Source organism: Cnephaeus nilssonii (genome assembly GCF_951640355.1).
Source record: "Cnephaeus nilssonii genome assembly, chromosome: 18".
In the NCBI taxonomy this organism is placed as follows: Eukaryota; Metazoa; Chordata; class Mammalia; order Chiroptera; family Vespertilionidae; genus Cnephaeus; species Cnephaeus nilssonii.
This window is the reverse complement of record NC_137089.1, coordinates 7,521,121-7,537,058: the sequence shown is the minus strand read 5'-3', so window position 1 is coordinate 7,537,058 and position 15,938 is coordinate 7,521,121. Positions and strand designations below refer to the sequence as shown.

Below are 15,938 nucleotides of genomic sequence, written 5' to 3'. Positions count from 1 at the left end.
TAATGACTTTTCCCCATACTTTTCTGTTGTCCTTCACAGGAAAAGAGCCAAATTCACATTCCAGCTCTTTTGTTCTGGCTTCTGTCAGTTTCATTTGTGAGGAAAACAAAACAAAAAAATGAACAAAGTGATGCTGGGAATAACCAACCCTGGATTTCTAGCCTTTTACTCATTTTTTTAAGTGGAATGAAGGTTTTATCTTAGTCAATACGATGTTAGTGCCTCTTAAAAAATAAGAGCTTACCTGAATTATACAAAGGTGATACAACTGTCTAACACTAAAAAGTGATTCTCTTTCAATTACAAAATGTGTCTCCATTGAAGTCTCTTAATGCTAGAAAAGGAAGATGGTGGTCATAAGATGACAGGAAAAAAATAAGACTCACTTCCCACAGAGATCGGAGTTATTCCATTTATTATTTTGTTTTTAAGACAAAGACAAAACAGTACATCTAGAGTCTAAATAATGTAGGCAGGTTATAATGCTTATATTGGGATGTTCAAAAGGAATTGTTTTTCTTCCTCTTGCTTAATGTATTGACAAAGAGACACAGCATGATATCATAATTAGGGCATAATCTGACTGTGTGCAGAACTGACAGGGCAACTCCTGGGAAGCTCTAAATGAGCTTCTCACTGCTCTTGCACTTGAGCAATTCCAAACTGGTTAGGGCCACGTTGATTAAAACATTCGTAAGAACAAATTAATGTTCGAAGAGGTACCAGCTCTAGATTTTTGCTCGTCTTCCAGTTCTAAAAAGTCAAGATTAGAAATAGAATTAAGGCATTGTTCAACAAATAGCTTTGAATAAAATAAATATTAGTTTTTTTTCAGAGATTTCATAACATTGATTTCTAAAGGACACACTCTTCTATTTATGCTTAATCTGCTATTTCTCCCATACAAATAAACTTTACTAGCTAATAAAGGTAGACTCAATATTAAACAAAATTCAAATGATAAACAATTACCTATGCTTTTATCAAACATATTATATTGTCCAGCCATAATGTGTTTGGGATGAAGGTAGATTATTCTATAGAATTTATCATCCTGGGTAAACCCTTCCCACTGATTTGCAATCAAGACTTAATTACAATAAAAGGGTGCACAGCCCTCAGCTGGGGTGATCACGGAGGCTGTGCCATTGGACCATAAGGACACCACTACATTAGGCCATGATACCAAGCCTAATAGGTATAGCAGCTCTACCTACTTCATAGAAAAAAACACACAGGGAGGTAGGGAAAACGGGAGACAAAGCAACATGGTCCAAATGAAAGAAACGAGTAATACTCCAGAAAAAGAGCTAAACTAGATGGAGACAAGCAATCTACTAGATGCAGAGTTCAAATCACTGCTTATAAGGATATCAAAAAACTTAGTGAGGACCTCAACAGCATAAAAATAAAACAGTAAGAAATGAAGGATATGCTGAGTGAAATAAAAAATAATTTACAAAGAATCAACAGTAGAGTAGGAGAAACCAAGAATCAAATTATCAATTTGGAATGTAATGAAGCAATAAATAAATAAAACAAAACACCCAATAAGAACAGCAAAAAGAAAAAAAAATAACAAAATATAAAGATAGTGTAAGGAGCCTCTGGGACAACTTCAGGCATACCAACATTTGCATCAGATGGGTGCTGAAAGGAGAAGAGAAAGAGCAAGAAATTGAAAACCTATTTGAAAAAATAATGACAAAAAACTTCCCCAGTTTGGTGAAGGAAACAGACATATAAATCCAAGAAGCTCAGAGAGTCCTAAACAAGATGAACCCAAAGAGGCCCAAACTAAGACACATCATAATTAAAATGCAAAAGTTTAAAGACAACAGAGAATCCTAAAAGCAGCAAGAGAAGAATGTTAGTTACCTACAAGGGAGCTCGCATAAGACTATCAGCTGATTTCTCAAAAGAAACTGCAGGCCAGAGGAAGTGGTAAGAAATATTCAAAGTGATGAAAAGCAAGGACCTACAAATAAGAGTACTCTATTCTGAATATCTATCATTTAAAATCGATGGACAGGAGCTCCAGTGGCGCAATCAGTTAGCATGCGGTACTTATAAAATCGATGGACATATGAAGAGATGCACAGACAAGAAAAAGCTAATGGAGCCATAGCCAATTTGGCTCAGTGTACAGAGCATCGGCCTGTAGACTGAAGGGTCCTGAGTTCAATTCTGGTCAAAGGCACATACCTCAGTTGCAGGTTAGATCCCTGGCCCTGGTCAGGGCTCATGTAGAGACAACCAATTGGTGTGTGTCTGCCTCTCTGTCTCTCCGCCTCCCTTCCACTCTCTCTAAAAATCAATGGAAAAATATCCTAGGGTGAGGATTAACAACAACAAAAAGAAGGAAGGAAGGAAAGAAGGAAGGAAGGAAGGAAGGAAGGAAGGAAGGAAGGAAGGAAGGAAGGAAGGAAGGAAGGAAGGGAGGAAGGAAGGGAGGAAGGGAGGAAGGAAGGGAGGAAGGAAAAAGCTAAAGGAGTTAGTTCATCACCACCAATCTAAGTATTATATGAAATGTTAAAGAGTATTCTTGAAGAAGAAGAAGAAGAAGAAGAAGAAGAAGAAGAAGAAGAAGAAGAAGAACAACAACAACAACAACAACAACAACAACAACAACAACACAATAGCAATAAATACATATCTATCAACAATTATAGAGGTTTCAGGTGTACAATTCTATAATACATCATCTGTATATTGTATTGTGTCTTCACCACGCCAAGTCAAGTCTCCTTCCTTCACCATTTATCCCCCTCTACCCTGTTATACCGCCCCCAAGTCCTTTTTCCCTCTGATAATCACCATATATTTTAATATTCTTAAGACAGTAGACCTTAAGTGTTCTCACCAAAAAAAAGAAATAACTATGTGATGGTAGCAAATACACTATGGTGGCAATGATTTTGCAATTTTTTGCAATGTATTTAATCACATCTTGTACACTTGAACATAATGTTATATATCAATTACATCTCAATAAAGATAGGAAAAAACATTATACTATCATAGAAATAAATTCTTATATACAAATCTAGTTAGTATTGGGTGATTTAGATATGAACAAAGAATAAGAGGAGGTCTTATGCTCAGATTCACACAAAAAAGCACCATTTACCTTTGATGGAGGAACAAATTCAACACATTCTATCCATATGGTTAAAAATGACTTTCCACATATTGCACATATTCTTCCCTTAGAGATTGTGTCCCAGATCTGTGGGTACCATTCTATGGCTTCCATTAGGAAAGGATTCATTTCTATCAGCTGATTCATTATAAATCTTGATGTTATTTCCTAGGTTAAAAAAATATGATGCCTCAAGATAATTTTCAAAATAACCATTCTTTATTATTCCTCACAGTGTCTGTTAAATTAATTTTTCAAAGTATATATAATAAAGTATATTGTCAATGATTGACATTATAAATAAGTTTAGTTTTCAACAATGTAAGAAAAGCAACATACTCCTATTTTAATATTTCCATATTTTTTATATACAGGAATCCAAGTTATAATATACTTACATTATTAGATAAAGTTTAGTTTAAATTTTGTACCTCTTATTACAGTAAACAAGGACTGTACACATATTCAGACTGACTTTAAAATTGAGTCTATCATATTTACTAGTGTCTAAATTCTTACCACTAAAATTGTGGATCATGAACCAGTAGAATTTGCATCACCTGGAAGCATATTAAAAATTCACTCTCAGGTGCACTCCAGACTTACTGAATCAGTATCTGCAATTAACAAGTTTCCTCAGATAATCCCTTTGCATGTTAGAGTTTGAGAAGCATTAGTTTAAGTTACCTACTGCATTTTTGAGTACCTAGATAAAACCATATTGGTAAAGTATACTTGTTTCTCTGAATTCACTCTGTATTAAACCTATCCACACAGATATGTTCAAAAACTTCATTTATGGCAATAATAATATTAGAATATATATATATGGCCGACAGGCCAGTAGGTATGACATGCACTGACCACCAGGGGGCAAATGCTCAATGCAGGAGCTGCTGAGTGATAGCAACTTTGCAGAGTGCCCTCTCTTACTCCGGGACCCCACAGGGGATGTCAGACTGCCAGTTTCAGCCTGATCCTCACAGGCTAGTTCAAGGGACCCCACCTGCCAGAGGGACCCCACTCACTCTGCAGATGCCCTTTGAGCCCCGGCACCATCCCAGGTGCGGCTGGCTGGGCAGGGACCGCAGGAGGTATGTCCAGTCCCTCTCACCCAGTCTCATCCCGCTGGCCACCTTCTAATTAATTTCCTTTCAACGTGCACAAATCTGTGCACCAGGCCTCTAGTTAAGTAATAAAAGGGGTGAGGAGGAAATATATAGAAGCTGACTTTCATCATGACAATCAACATTATCTTAAAGTAAAAAATTAAATATATATATATATATATATATATATATATATATATATATATATATATATATATATATATTACTTAAAATTAAATCTTTACTGGCCAAGCAACAACTAAAAATATATTTGATTTACTCCACTAAGTGCCCCCTCTTCCCCAGTGTCTGTGTCAGTAGCCTGGAAGTCCTATATAAATGTTACACAAACACTGCATGGATTTTAATTAGTTTGTGAAACTTTTTTTTTTCTGGTCAAAGTATTAAAGTAGTCCACATTAGGCTCTGAAATGAATCTTTGGGAATACCTACATAGATATAGATATGGATGTAGATATATAGATATAGATATAGATATAAACTGTCACTCATTCACCCAAATTAAAGTATTTTTTTAAATAACAACAAAATATTATAGATTGCTGTCTCCCTGTTCTTTATGACACTGTCCCTTCCACTTCACGGGCATCTGGGAAAGCTGCCTTTACCCGGCTTGGGTTCCTTAAATGCCTGATCCTTCAGCAGCATAACCTCCTACCCACTTAAGCTCACTCTCCCGGGCAGTTACATAACTGAGGTCATCCTTCCTGAAAAAAGTACCTTTTCATACCAGTATTACCAGGACTGATAAATTACATGTCTATTAACACCCTTTCTTTACCTCTTTACACATAGCATAACTTGTGATTCTGAATAAAATGTTGATTTTAGAGGTAAGTTTTAGCTACAAGAACTAAAGTCTAAGTCTCACTATGAAGCTTCAGAAAACTAATACAAGATTCACTCCCCAAAATATCAGATAGTAGAAGAATTTCCTGAAATACATGGGACCTATAAATAGGTCACAGTTCACTTTTTCCATTTAAGATTTCTGGAACTAAACATGTTTGTTGCATCCGGTGTGTCTCTTGACAACTCTTAACATTACCCATTCCTTATATTCTTCTCCTACTTGCTGTTAATGTATTACTTGGGAAGATATAGCATCGAAATATGAAGTTATTACTTGGAAATGTGAGTATATATAAAGTATATACTGTATGTTGGCTATGACAATAGTACCTTTCGGACACCCCTTACAGAGACATGTGTTACAGGATTCCAAGGCAGGAGGAATGGGGAAATGAGACAGGGAAGTTAAAACAAGGCCAAACAGTGTGGGCAGTTTGCAGCCAGTTTGTAACTAACAAACCATTATCTTCCCAGCCCAGGACACAGAGCAAATGGTTAAAAACCTCCCTAATGAAAGAACGCAGGAAGGGAGGGGGAAAGGGGAAAGGAAAAAAGGGCAGTTTTACTCCCTAGGCAGAGAAGCCGGCAGTCAAGGCTTGGCAAGATCAAGTTGCCAGGTACTTCTCCTGAAGTCTGGGGAGACCACAACAAAGCAAAGAGCGGGACCCTGAGAATGAATCTGCACCAAAATAGTCAGCAGAGGGGTTTTGAAGCCTATAGACAGGAGGGTATATAAGGCCTGGGTCCCCCACCCAACCTGTTCTTCAGATTAGCCGAGAGCCCACCTGGGCTTCATAAGCCAGATGGATAGATTTGCTTGCTTTGCTTTTTCAATAAAGTTGCATGCTTTAATAAATTGGCTTTGCACAATGCAGTCAAAGGTCTCCCATATAAATTCGTTTTTATGAGAAGACAAAGGATCGAGGTTGGGACAGCCCTCTCCACGGACTCAGGGGGCTGTCCTGTCTGGTAACACCTCTCTGGTGTTGGTGAGAGGTGCCTATAACACATGCAGTACAGTTTTTGAGAATATACAACTTAATGGTTGTCTAATTCCAGTGTTCTTTAAGAGTCACTAAATCATTTATGGGCAAAAAAAAAAAAATGTTTCCTTTGATCTGGAAACATACCAAGTGCCCATCAGTAGATGAGTGGATAAAAAAAGTTGTGGTACATTTACACCATGGAATATGATGCAGTTGTAAAAGAGAAGGCTCTCTTACCCTTTGAGACAGCATGGAGGGACCTGGAGAGTGTTATGCTAAGTGAAATAAGCCAATCAGAGAAAAACAAGTAGCTGGGTGTTATTGTTAATCCTCACCCGAGGCAGCCTTCGCACCTGCATCGGGTCTCTAATATATATACATATATATAAATGGAAAATATCTTCAGGTGAGGATTAACAATAACAAAAACAAACAAAAAACACACACACCAATAATGGTTGTTTCTTGCATCCAGGAAACTTGAATCCTACATAATTCTTAAAAGTCTTAAGACAATTCTGCATGTTCACGTATAGACTTAAAAGAACCTGAGAAGTTCAATTTTATGATGGAGACTCATACTCAAATGTGGGAAGATCTACAACCTTTAACTCATCTATCACCAAAGGACACACAAAGAGAGTCCTCTAATATGTTTTCCTATTCCTTCTTTTAATATCATGAACTTATTTGACTAAAGTGAACATGATTTCTGGATCATTTTCATTCATCCACTAGGAATAGGGTCAAGTGAGAGCGGCAAAGACCCCAGCAGGAGCAGGTCAAATACATTCTTAGGTTATACTAAAAGATACTTGGAAGGTGAGTGTGAAAACAGGTCCCTCTCTTTTCATGCAGCAAACGGTTTCCATTTTTCTGAATTTAGTCACTCTGGAAATCAGATAGGATGACATTAGATTCTATAAGCAAGTCAAAGAGATTAGGTCTAGGATTCACATTGCCAATAGACTAGGTGACGTTAATCATTTGCTGATTTGGCTAGAATTCTTTAAAAGGAAACTCGTTAAAACTTAAATCAGGGCTTCATTTGGAGACCTGTGTGAATGACTCAGGCTTCACCTGTAGGCTCAGGATGTCCAGCTGCTTGATGGCACTAACAGGGTGATTCAGGAACAGAGGGTTTCCCTCACAGTAGAATTCCTTCAGCTTCAGATACTGAAACTTTCAAAACAAAATAAAAACTTCATTTCACAACAAAATAATGAATTTTACTCCTGAGGCTACATCTTTAAGAAAATTAGATTTAAAATGCTTTATTTAGGACTTACGGTCCACATTAGTATTTTAACAGCAGGACAGTTGTTAGAAACATAAGCAAGCAAACAAACAAACAAAAAATCCAGAGAAGAGCCTCAAACTAAAATAACAGACAGAAACACAAGGGAAAAAATAAAGCCAATGGGGACACAGAATTACCAGAAAACAAAAATAATTGGATACAGGAAATCTTTATAGGTTAATAATCACCCTAAAGGTCAATGGACTGAACTCACCAATAAAAATGCATATAGTAAATAGTTTGTATTAAAATCCAAACCCAAGTGAATGCTGCCTTCAGAGGACAACTCAGCTGTAATAACAAATATAGATTCAAATGGAAGGATGGAAAATGATACTCCACGCAAATGGTATCCAGCGAAAAGTGTGTGCAGCCATATTTATATCTGACAAATAGATGTCAAGATAAAAAATGTAGAAAGAGATAAAGATGGATATTTTATCATGATAAAAGGGACACTACATAAAGAAGACATAACACTTAATTCATAGTCACCCAATCTGAGAGCACCAAAATAAAGACAGCAACTACTAACAGAACAGGGAGAAACTGACAAAAACACAATTATAGTTGGGGACCTATCCCATTTAAAGCTGTGGATTGATTAGCCAAACAGAATATGAATAAGGAATCATCGGCTTAAAATGACACATTAGACCAAAGACAGATAAATAACAATTACTGAGCCGTTCATCCCAGAACACCGGATTATCAGTTCTTCTCTAATGCACATGGAACATTCTCAAGGATCAACTATGTGACAGAAAACTTCCCTAACATGGTGAAGTCAATCAGCAATGTCTATAAGTAGGAAACCTTTTTAAACTAAAAGTATTCAAGGCAAGACAGGACATCAGGGTAAGTAGTAGGCAACATATTGAGTAGAGTGACTAAGAAAAAAGGAAGGTCAGTAACCATGGGCCTTATTTTCAGGGGACTCTTGTATGACAATCAAAAAACAAGTGGTCCAGGAAGCGGAGGGGCTGGGGTGAGAGGGGTGGATGAGACAGAAATAATCAGAATCAAAGGCAAAGATCCAGGGGACAAAGGACTGCATTCAGGGAGAGAGTTTGTTGGTTATGATTTATTGCTTACCCAAGGTAGGCCAGAAGACTGTAAGTGGGTCTGTAGAGGAAAATCAGCTAATGTAGCTATTTGAGCAAAGAGCACAGGGGAAATAGGAAGCACAGTGTAATGTGAACAGAGACAGTACCCTCAAGTATACCTATCCATAGTCGTTACCCTGCTATTTGCAAGTTAGAATCATTCAGGTGCATTCACAGCTTTAAAAGCCTGCAAAGATCCCTGTTTGGGGGATGAATTCAGTGGCAACTAACTCAAATCAAACTTTAAAATAAAAAGCAACATTTAGCAGCCAATCAATGATTCTCTCTCATCATTGATGTTTCTATCTCTCTCTTCTCTCGCCCTTCCTCTCTGAAATCAATAAAAATATATTTTAAAAAATGTATGCTCTGGAAAACAATATTTTCAAAAAGTCGGAAGTGGCCTAAGACAGTATATACTAACAATAAATACCAACTATACAGGTATATTAAAATATTTGATAGCAATCATAGCTCACTTAGTTCAAACAACTTCAGCTGGCACAGAACACAAAGGACAATAGGACCACAATAGGCTTTGAAATATAGAACAAAAAAAGGTATTTGAGTCATTTGTATAATTCAAGATTCCAATTACTACAGGTTCTACTGGTTTTTCATTTTGTTCTAATCCCAGTAGCATAAACAAAAATGTTTTTTTAATTATAGTAGAAGTTGATTCTACTTACTCCTGATGGAAATATCTGAAGGACATTTCCGGCTACGTCTAGGATTCTTAGGTTTATAAGATGACACAATACCTGTTTAAAAAAACAAAAGAGATTTTTTAAGAATCTGTAAAACATAGAATCATAAATATTTCTTCTAAGTTTGAACTTGATGGTATTGACCATCTTTTCTAATTACCTGATCAATTATTTTTTACATCCTCCCCAAAGAAGATCTCTGTATCCTGAATTGTCAGATTCTCTGAATTTTCCATTTCCCCTGACCACTCCAGGGCAACTTAACATGGTGACCAAGAGTTAGGCTATTTGTAGGTTCAAATCTCACTTCTGACATTGACTATGGGTAAATTTCTTAATCTCTTTGTACTTGAATTTCTCCATTTGTAAAATGGAATTGCTAATGCCAGCCCCTACTTCAATGATTGCTGAATGGATTAAATAAGTTACTAAGTGCTTACTAAAGGACCCAATACAACCCAGTTGGTGTGGCTCAGTGGCTAAGCATTGACCTACGAACCAGGTCACTGTTTGATTCCTGGTCGGGGCACATGCCTGGTTGCAGGCTAGATCCCCAGTTTGCATTGTGTGTGGGAGGGGAGGCCGATTGATGACTGTCTTTCATCATTGAGGTTTCTATCTCTCTCTCTCACTCCCTTCCTCTCTGAAATCAATAAAAATATGTTTTTAAAAGGGCCCAGTACATAGTGAGCAGTAGGTAGACATTACTACCAAAGAAAGAATCTTTGAGAAATGGAAAACAGATGTAATCTTAGAAAGTTGTCTCTAATTGACAATTCTACCACTGGCATATATTTCTTATCTCCCTTTTGCTTAGCACTGTGCTAAATGAACACTTTCCTTATACAATAAAGAAAGATCTGTTAGGGTCTCTATCTATATGCCTAATGTGACTGGATGGACATATACATTCATACACATGTGAAGATATACACACAATTTATAATGTACCAGAAAATGATTCATAATTTTTTCATAACCAAAACAAGTATTTTTTGTAAATGTAAACTTACATTTACAAAATAATGATAGACTGAATCATATTAAATGTACAAGGACATAAATGATCATAGGCATTCTTTATATAATAATTCAGGATAGGACTTATTAGCATTTAAATTTTTTAAAATTTAAACTCCTTGGGATTTTTAAAATTATAGAAAGAGTACTTTCAAGTTAGAGAGACATGGATTTGAGTTTCTTCTCTGATCTTTGTAAGTTGTGTTCAAGTCACATAATCTCTTTTCCTTATTCTAAAGTGGATATAATAAAAAGAGCTACACCATAAAGTTGTTATAAACACTAAGTAATATAATTCTTCATCATGATGATCATACTGCTGCTGTTAAAGCTTTTCCCTAAAAAAAATGAGTTATACTTTTAATAGATTTAGTCTGTAATTTAAAGATATTTTTACTTGTTTATAGAAATTAGGATTTTTAAAGAATTTAAGAACAGAATTTTAAAAATTCTTATTTGTAGCCTACAACTTGGTATATTTTCACATATTACATTATACCATGCACAGAATTTTTAAAAGGAATATTCCCTTGAAAGAAACATGAAAGCAGGATTTGACCTGCTTTTGTTATCTCTCAATGTACTGCATGACATGCATTCCCTCCTACCAAGTTAATTCTAATTTGCATAAGAAGGAAAGGTAAACCCATTGACAGGTTCCCAGCAGGAAACAGTACTCTCAAAGGGAGAAATCTGAGGTGAGTTTAGCCAAGTCACTATTTATAAAAGTTTGACAGGATCTAGAAAAACCTAAACTACAAAATGTAGTTCCCTAAAACCTCCAAGTTCCCAGAAGCTGGGAAACAGCAGGAAGTTATTTTACCACCAAAGGCCTAAGGAGCCTAGGGGAGATGGTAATGGCCCATATGAGGAGCACATGACTTTAGCTATGACTTTCCAAAGAGGTGTGCAGGAAACTCATAGCACCCCAGCAGGCAGGGTACCAGGGGAACTCCATCTGACATTCATTCTCCTATCCTTTCACCTCCTGCTAGTGCTGCTAATTGGCCATGTCCAAGAGGAAGCCAGAGGATGTAGGAGCTGATACTCCCAGATGCAGAGTAGGTTGAAAAAGGATCAAGTGTGGATATGAAGGAAAAAATGAAAGCTATCTAGCACATATTCAAAAACCAACATGTACTTATCCTATCTAATAATAGAGTAACATGTAAATTACCATCACTCCGCTGTGCCCACGATTGGGCGGCAGGAGGCTGGGGGGCAGGACTCGGGGTGCCCTATCCGGCCATTGAGAGGCATGGATCCACTGCCACTGAGGGGGGCTACCCTGCTGTTGAGAGGCGCAGGGGGCGGGACTCCTGCCCCCTGTGCCTCTCAACGGCCAGATCCGCGGCCGCTGAGGGGGCCTGCCATGGACACCCAGCTTCGCCTCTCAACAGCAGGGTAGCCAGGTGTCCGCGGCAGCCCCCCTCAGCAGCCTTTGAGAGGCGCAGGGGGCGGGACTCCCGCCCCCTGCGCCTCTCAACAGCAGGGTAGCCCCCCTCAGCGGCCGGGGACCATCAAAAGTGGGGGAGCTGGGTGCCTGTCTGCTCCAGCACGAGGCCTTTCAGAAGCCTCCGCTGAGCCGGAGGCTTCTGAACAGCCTGGTGCACCAGTGGACAGGCACCCAGCTCCACCGCGAAAAGCGAAAGTGTGTAGGGGACCCTACACGTGCATGATTCAATCATGCACTGGGCCTCTAGTATTATATATTGTGCAGTATATAGGGTTGCCAGATAAAATATAGAAGCTTCACTTAAATTTCAAACAATGAATTTTTTTCATATAGTTATGTTCCATGCAGTATTTGGAACCTACTTATACTAAAAATTATTCGTTGCTTATCTGAAATTCAAATTTAAGTGAGTATTGTATATTTGTATTTACTAACCTGGCATCCTTAACTATGTGAAATAAAACAAGTTACAACTATCCTTTGTCACAGGAATTTGGGAGCTGACTCCATCTAATTACAAGGAAAGCAAATGATGGTGTGCACTCAGCTACCCACGTCCATTCTACAATCCCTCCGAATCGTGTGGCAAGGAGAGTTCTTCCCCAACCAAAGAAAATTTTGTCCCATGCTTTGCTTACCTCTGGCAAAACTTCAATGTTGTTTCTGGCCAGAAAAAGCTTCTGGAGCCTCTTCAAGAACTTAATCTCTTCAGGTATGCAAATGATCTGATTGTAGTTAAGTTGAAGTTCAGAAAGATTCTTAAGAAAACAAAGTTCTCTAGGAATACTGGTTAGCTGGTTATGATTTATACTCAAATATATAAGGCTTTCTAATCTGAAAATTAAACAAGGAACATGAATGAAACTCACACAGAAAAGGAAAGTCTATTGCACAGACACTGCTTGTCAGAAGCCATGTGTCAATTAATCTTGTACCTCATCTGAGCTTTATTTTGTCAAATGTTCACAATTACTGTGAATAATCGGAGCATAAAAAATCTTGGTTGTAATCAAACTCTTTAAAATAATTTATATTCAGATAGCTTACATTAAAAGTATTTTATGTAGTCAAAACCTAGATTTTTAAAAAAATGTGTTTTTATTGATTTTTACAGAGAGGAAGGGAGAGTGATAGAGAGTTAGAAACAATGATGAGAGAGAAACACTGATCAACTGCCCCCTGAATGCCCCCTACTGGGAAATGAGCCTGCAACTGGAATTGAACCCAGGACCCTTCAGTCTGTGGGCCGATGCACTATCCACTGAGCCAAACCAATCAGGGCAAAACCTAGATTTTAAAGAAAGAAAATTCTATTTTCATTCTGTATACATAAACATTCACTATATTAAAGAGGAAGCCAAAAACAAAGGAGGACATATACATGCAGAAATATACATATACATATAAACACATACATGGATATAGGTATCGGTATAGGTATAGTTACAGTTTAATGTATCTTGTGTCAAAAATTTGTGAGAACCACTTAGTTTCTGTGGAAGATGCAAAGAAGGATCAAACACAAACTCTGTCTTTATTTATATATCATGATCTAGAAGGAAATATTACCTAGAGCCATAAGGTGAGGATAGAAAATGCCATTGGACAGGGAGAAAAATATTAAGAAAATTTGAGTCCATGATTACAGACATGATACCTGAGGTATATAATAAGCGTTTTCAAAAAATTGACATTTGAACTTGGCATTGAATAATAAAACTTATAGAATTAGCGCAACAAGAGGACATTGTAAGCTGAGAAAATATCATTTTGAATAAAGAAACAAAAAAAATTAGCACTACTTTAGCACCAATTACCTGCATGTGCATTTAATTTAATCATCAGTACAACTCTAAGGTTGGAATTATTCACTTTAAATCAGAAGAAAAATAAAGGATCAGAGGTAGTAAATACCTTGCCCAAATTTCCCACCCAGTAGATAATAAAGATTCAAATGCAGACGCATCTATCAGCAAAGCTAGTAATAAAAATATATAGTGCTTCCTTTGACAGTACATATGCTAAAACTGGAACTATACAGAGAAGATTAGCATGTGAGTTTCATTCCATCTCTATAGGTAAAAGAATATTTCAAAATTAAAGAGGTGGTCAAGGACCTCGGCAGCCTGGTGGCATCACAGGACCTCAGAGTCTCTCCCATGGAAGGCACAAGTTGGACAGACATCTGAAGGGGTAAGAACAGCAGAGGCAGGGCTGGGAGGGAGGACAGAGATAGGAACCTCCTGCAGCCCAGCCTTCACTGCAGGCCCAGAGGGATACCTCAGCAGTAAAGGGCTGGGGTGCAGCTCCCATGGAACAGACTAGACGGGAGAGGAAGAAACAGCAATCCGTCCTGGGTGGCTGGCAACATTGAGAACTGGGCCCAGGGGCAGGGGCAGAGAAATGGTGCAAAAATAAATAAATAAATAAAAATCAGTGCTCGAAAGCCTGCTAGAATTGAATGAAGGATTCCACACATGGGAAATTGGCCCACTCCATCCCCCTGTGGCCCACAGGGCAGCAAGCTGATGGTAAAAGCACTGAAACTGGGAAAAAAAAAAAAATCCAGTCTAAGTAGTTTGTAATTGTTGCTGCTAAGCCCATGAGGTGGAATAGAACTGGGATTCAGGTACTAGCTACCCCCACCCAACTATCCCTGTCCCTTGTGGTACATCCTAGTTGAAGCAGCTAAGTCAACCTGGAGTCGCTCTGACTGCAAGGAGTGGCACAAGGAGCACACAGAAGATCCACAGCCTTCCCTGCAGGGGGAGGGGTTTCCTGAGTCTGAGATGACAGGGTAGTGGAGGAGATGCCCAGCTACTGGGCAATGGGGAGAGGTCTGCACAGTTTAGGGACATTGCCCCACAGAGATCCAGGCAACCCCTGCCATAGAGGTAAGAGAAAATAAAAACTACCGCTTCAACGCCACCTGCTGGAAAAAAAGACCTCTACGTTTAATTCTTTTTAAAAGCAGTTTACAATTATGCAAATGCCAGAGCAGAGAATTAACCCATCAAACACAATGAATAAGCAAAATAACAAAGGAAATCTAAAAGAAAATCTTAAAATCTCTAGAAATTGAACTTAAAGTCATGGATATATGTGATTTAAGTGTCAGAATATTCAAGACTGCAGTTTTGAAAAGCTCAACAAAATACAAGGAAACTCAGGCAATTCACAAACTCAGAAATAAAATCAGCGAACAAAAAGGACTATTTTACTGAAGAGGTAACAACTATAGAGAAAGAGCCAAACAAACACTGTAGCTGAAGAACTCAATAAAGGACGGAGAATGAACTAGCAAGCTTAGAAAATAAAGCAGACCAGGTGGAGGGAAGAATTTGTGATATCAAAGATAGACATCTAGAAATGAGTCAGATGGAAGTGGAGAAATTTGAAAGTAAAAAAAAAAAGTGAAAGAACTTTATAAGAACTATCAGATTCCATCAGAAAGAGCAATATAATAACTAGAGACCCAATGCACGAAATTCATGCAAGGGACTCGGCCCTTGCAGCTCCATTGCCTCATAGCCCCATGGCCACACCCTCCGCCCACTGGTTGTTCGGGAAGGAAGGTTGTTCTGCCGTCTGATCTAATTAGCATATTAGCTCTTTATTATATAAGATGGCTATACCAGAAGGAAAAGACAGGGAGAAGGACACAGAGCTTCTATTTGAATAATAACTGATGAGAACTTCCATAACCTATGGAAAGAACTGGATCCTCAAATCCAAGAAACTAACAGAACACCTAATGATCTCAATTAAAAAAAAAAAGCCTACTCTAAGGCATGTTGGAATAAAAACAGTAAAAAATTAACACAAAGAATTCTCAAGGCAGCCAGAGAAAACAAGACAGTAACCAACAAAATAAATACTTTAGATCAGCGGTCGCCAACCTTTCAGACCTCATGGACCACCATTGTTCAGTGGACCACCGGTTGGCAACCGTTGCTTTAAATTATCATCAGATTTTTTTCAGCAGAAATCCTACAAACTAGGAGGGAGTGAAATCAAATATTTAAATTATTATAAGAGAGAAATCAACAGCCCAAAATAATTTATCCAGCAAAGTTATCCTTTAGATACAAAGGAGAAATAAAAGCTTTTCCAGACATACAGAACCTGAGGGAATTTACCACCACAAAACCTACATTACAGAATATATTGAAGGGTGTTCTACTTGACAAAAAAAAAAAAAAGAAGAAGAAAATAATGACACGAAACTATGGGTAGGAT

The 15,938-nt window shown here is 37.9% G+C and overlaps 1 protein-coding gene across 2 annotated transcripts in view; it reads right to left on the bottom strand.

The window, feature by feature from the left end:
* Nucleotides 1–398: 398 nt before the first annotated feature.
* The window catches only part of LRRC69 (leucine rich repeat containing 69), a gene marked incomplete at its 5' end in the record, with an annotated part of 29,412 nt that continues 13,872 nt past the window's right edge, over nt 399–15,938 (bottom strand). Inside the window, 6 exons of one of the 2 annotated variants that reach the window (XM_079796368.1) lie at nt 679–753; nt 2,206–2,307; nt 3,131–3,310; nt 7,191–7,292; nt 9,206–9,277; nt 12,338–12,533. In XM_079796368.1, coding sequence (XP_079652494.1) covers nt 2,236–2,307; nt 3,131–3,310; nt 7,191–7,292; nt 9,206–9,277; nt 12,338–12,533 — 622 coding nt within the window. In that variant the 3' untranslated portion in view covers nt 679–753; nt 2,206–2,235. Of the gene's footprint in view, nt 754–2,205; nt 2,308–3,130; nt 3,311–7,190; nt 7,293–9,205; nt 9,278–12,337; nt 12,534–15,938 lie in introns of both variants that reach the window. The other variant, XM_079796367.1, reaches the window with a different exon arrangement.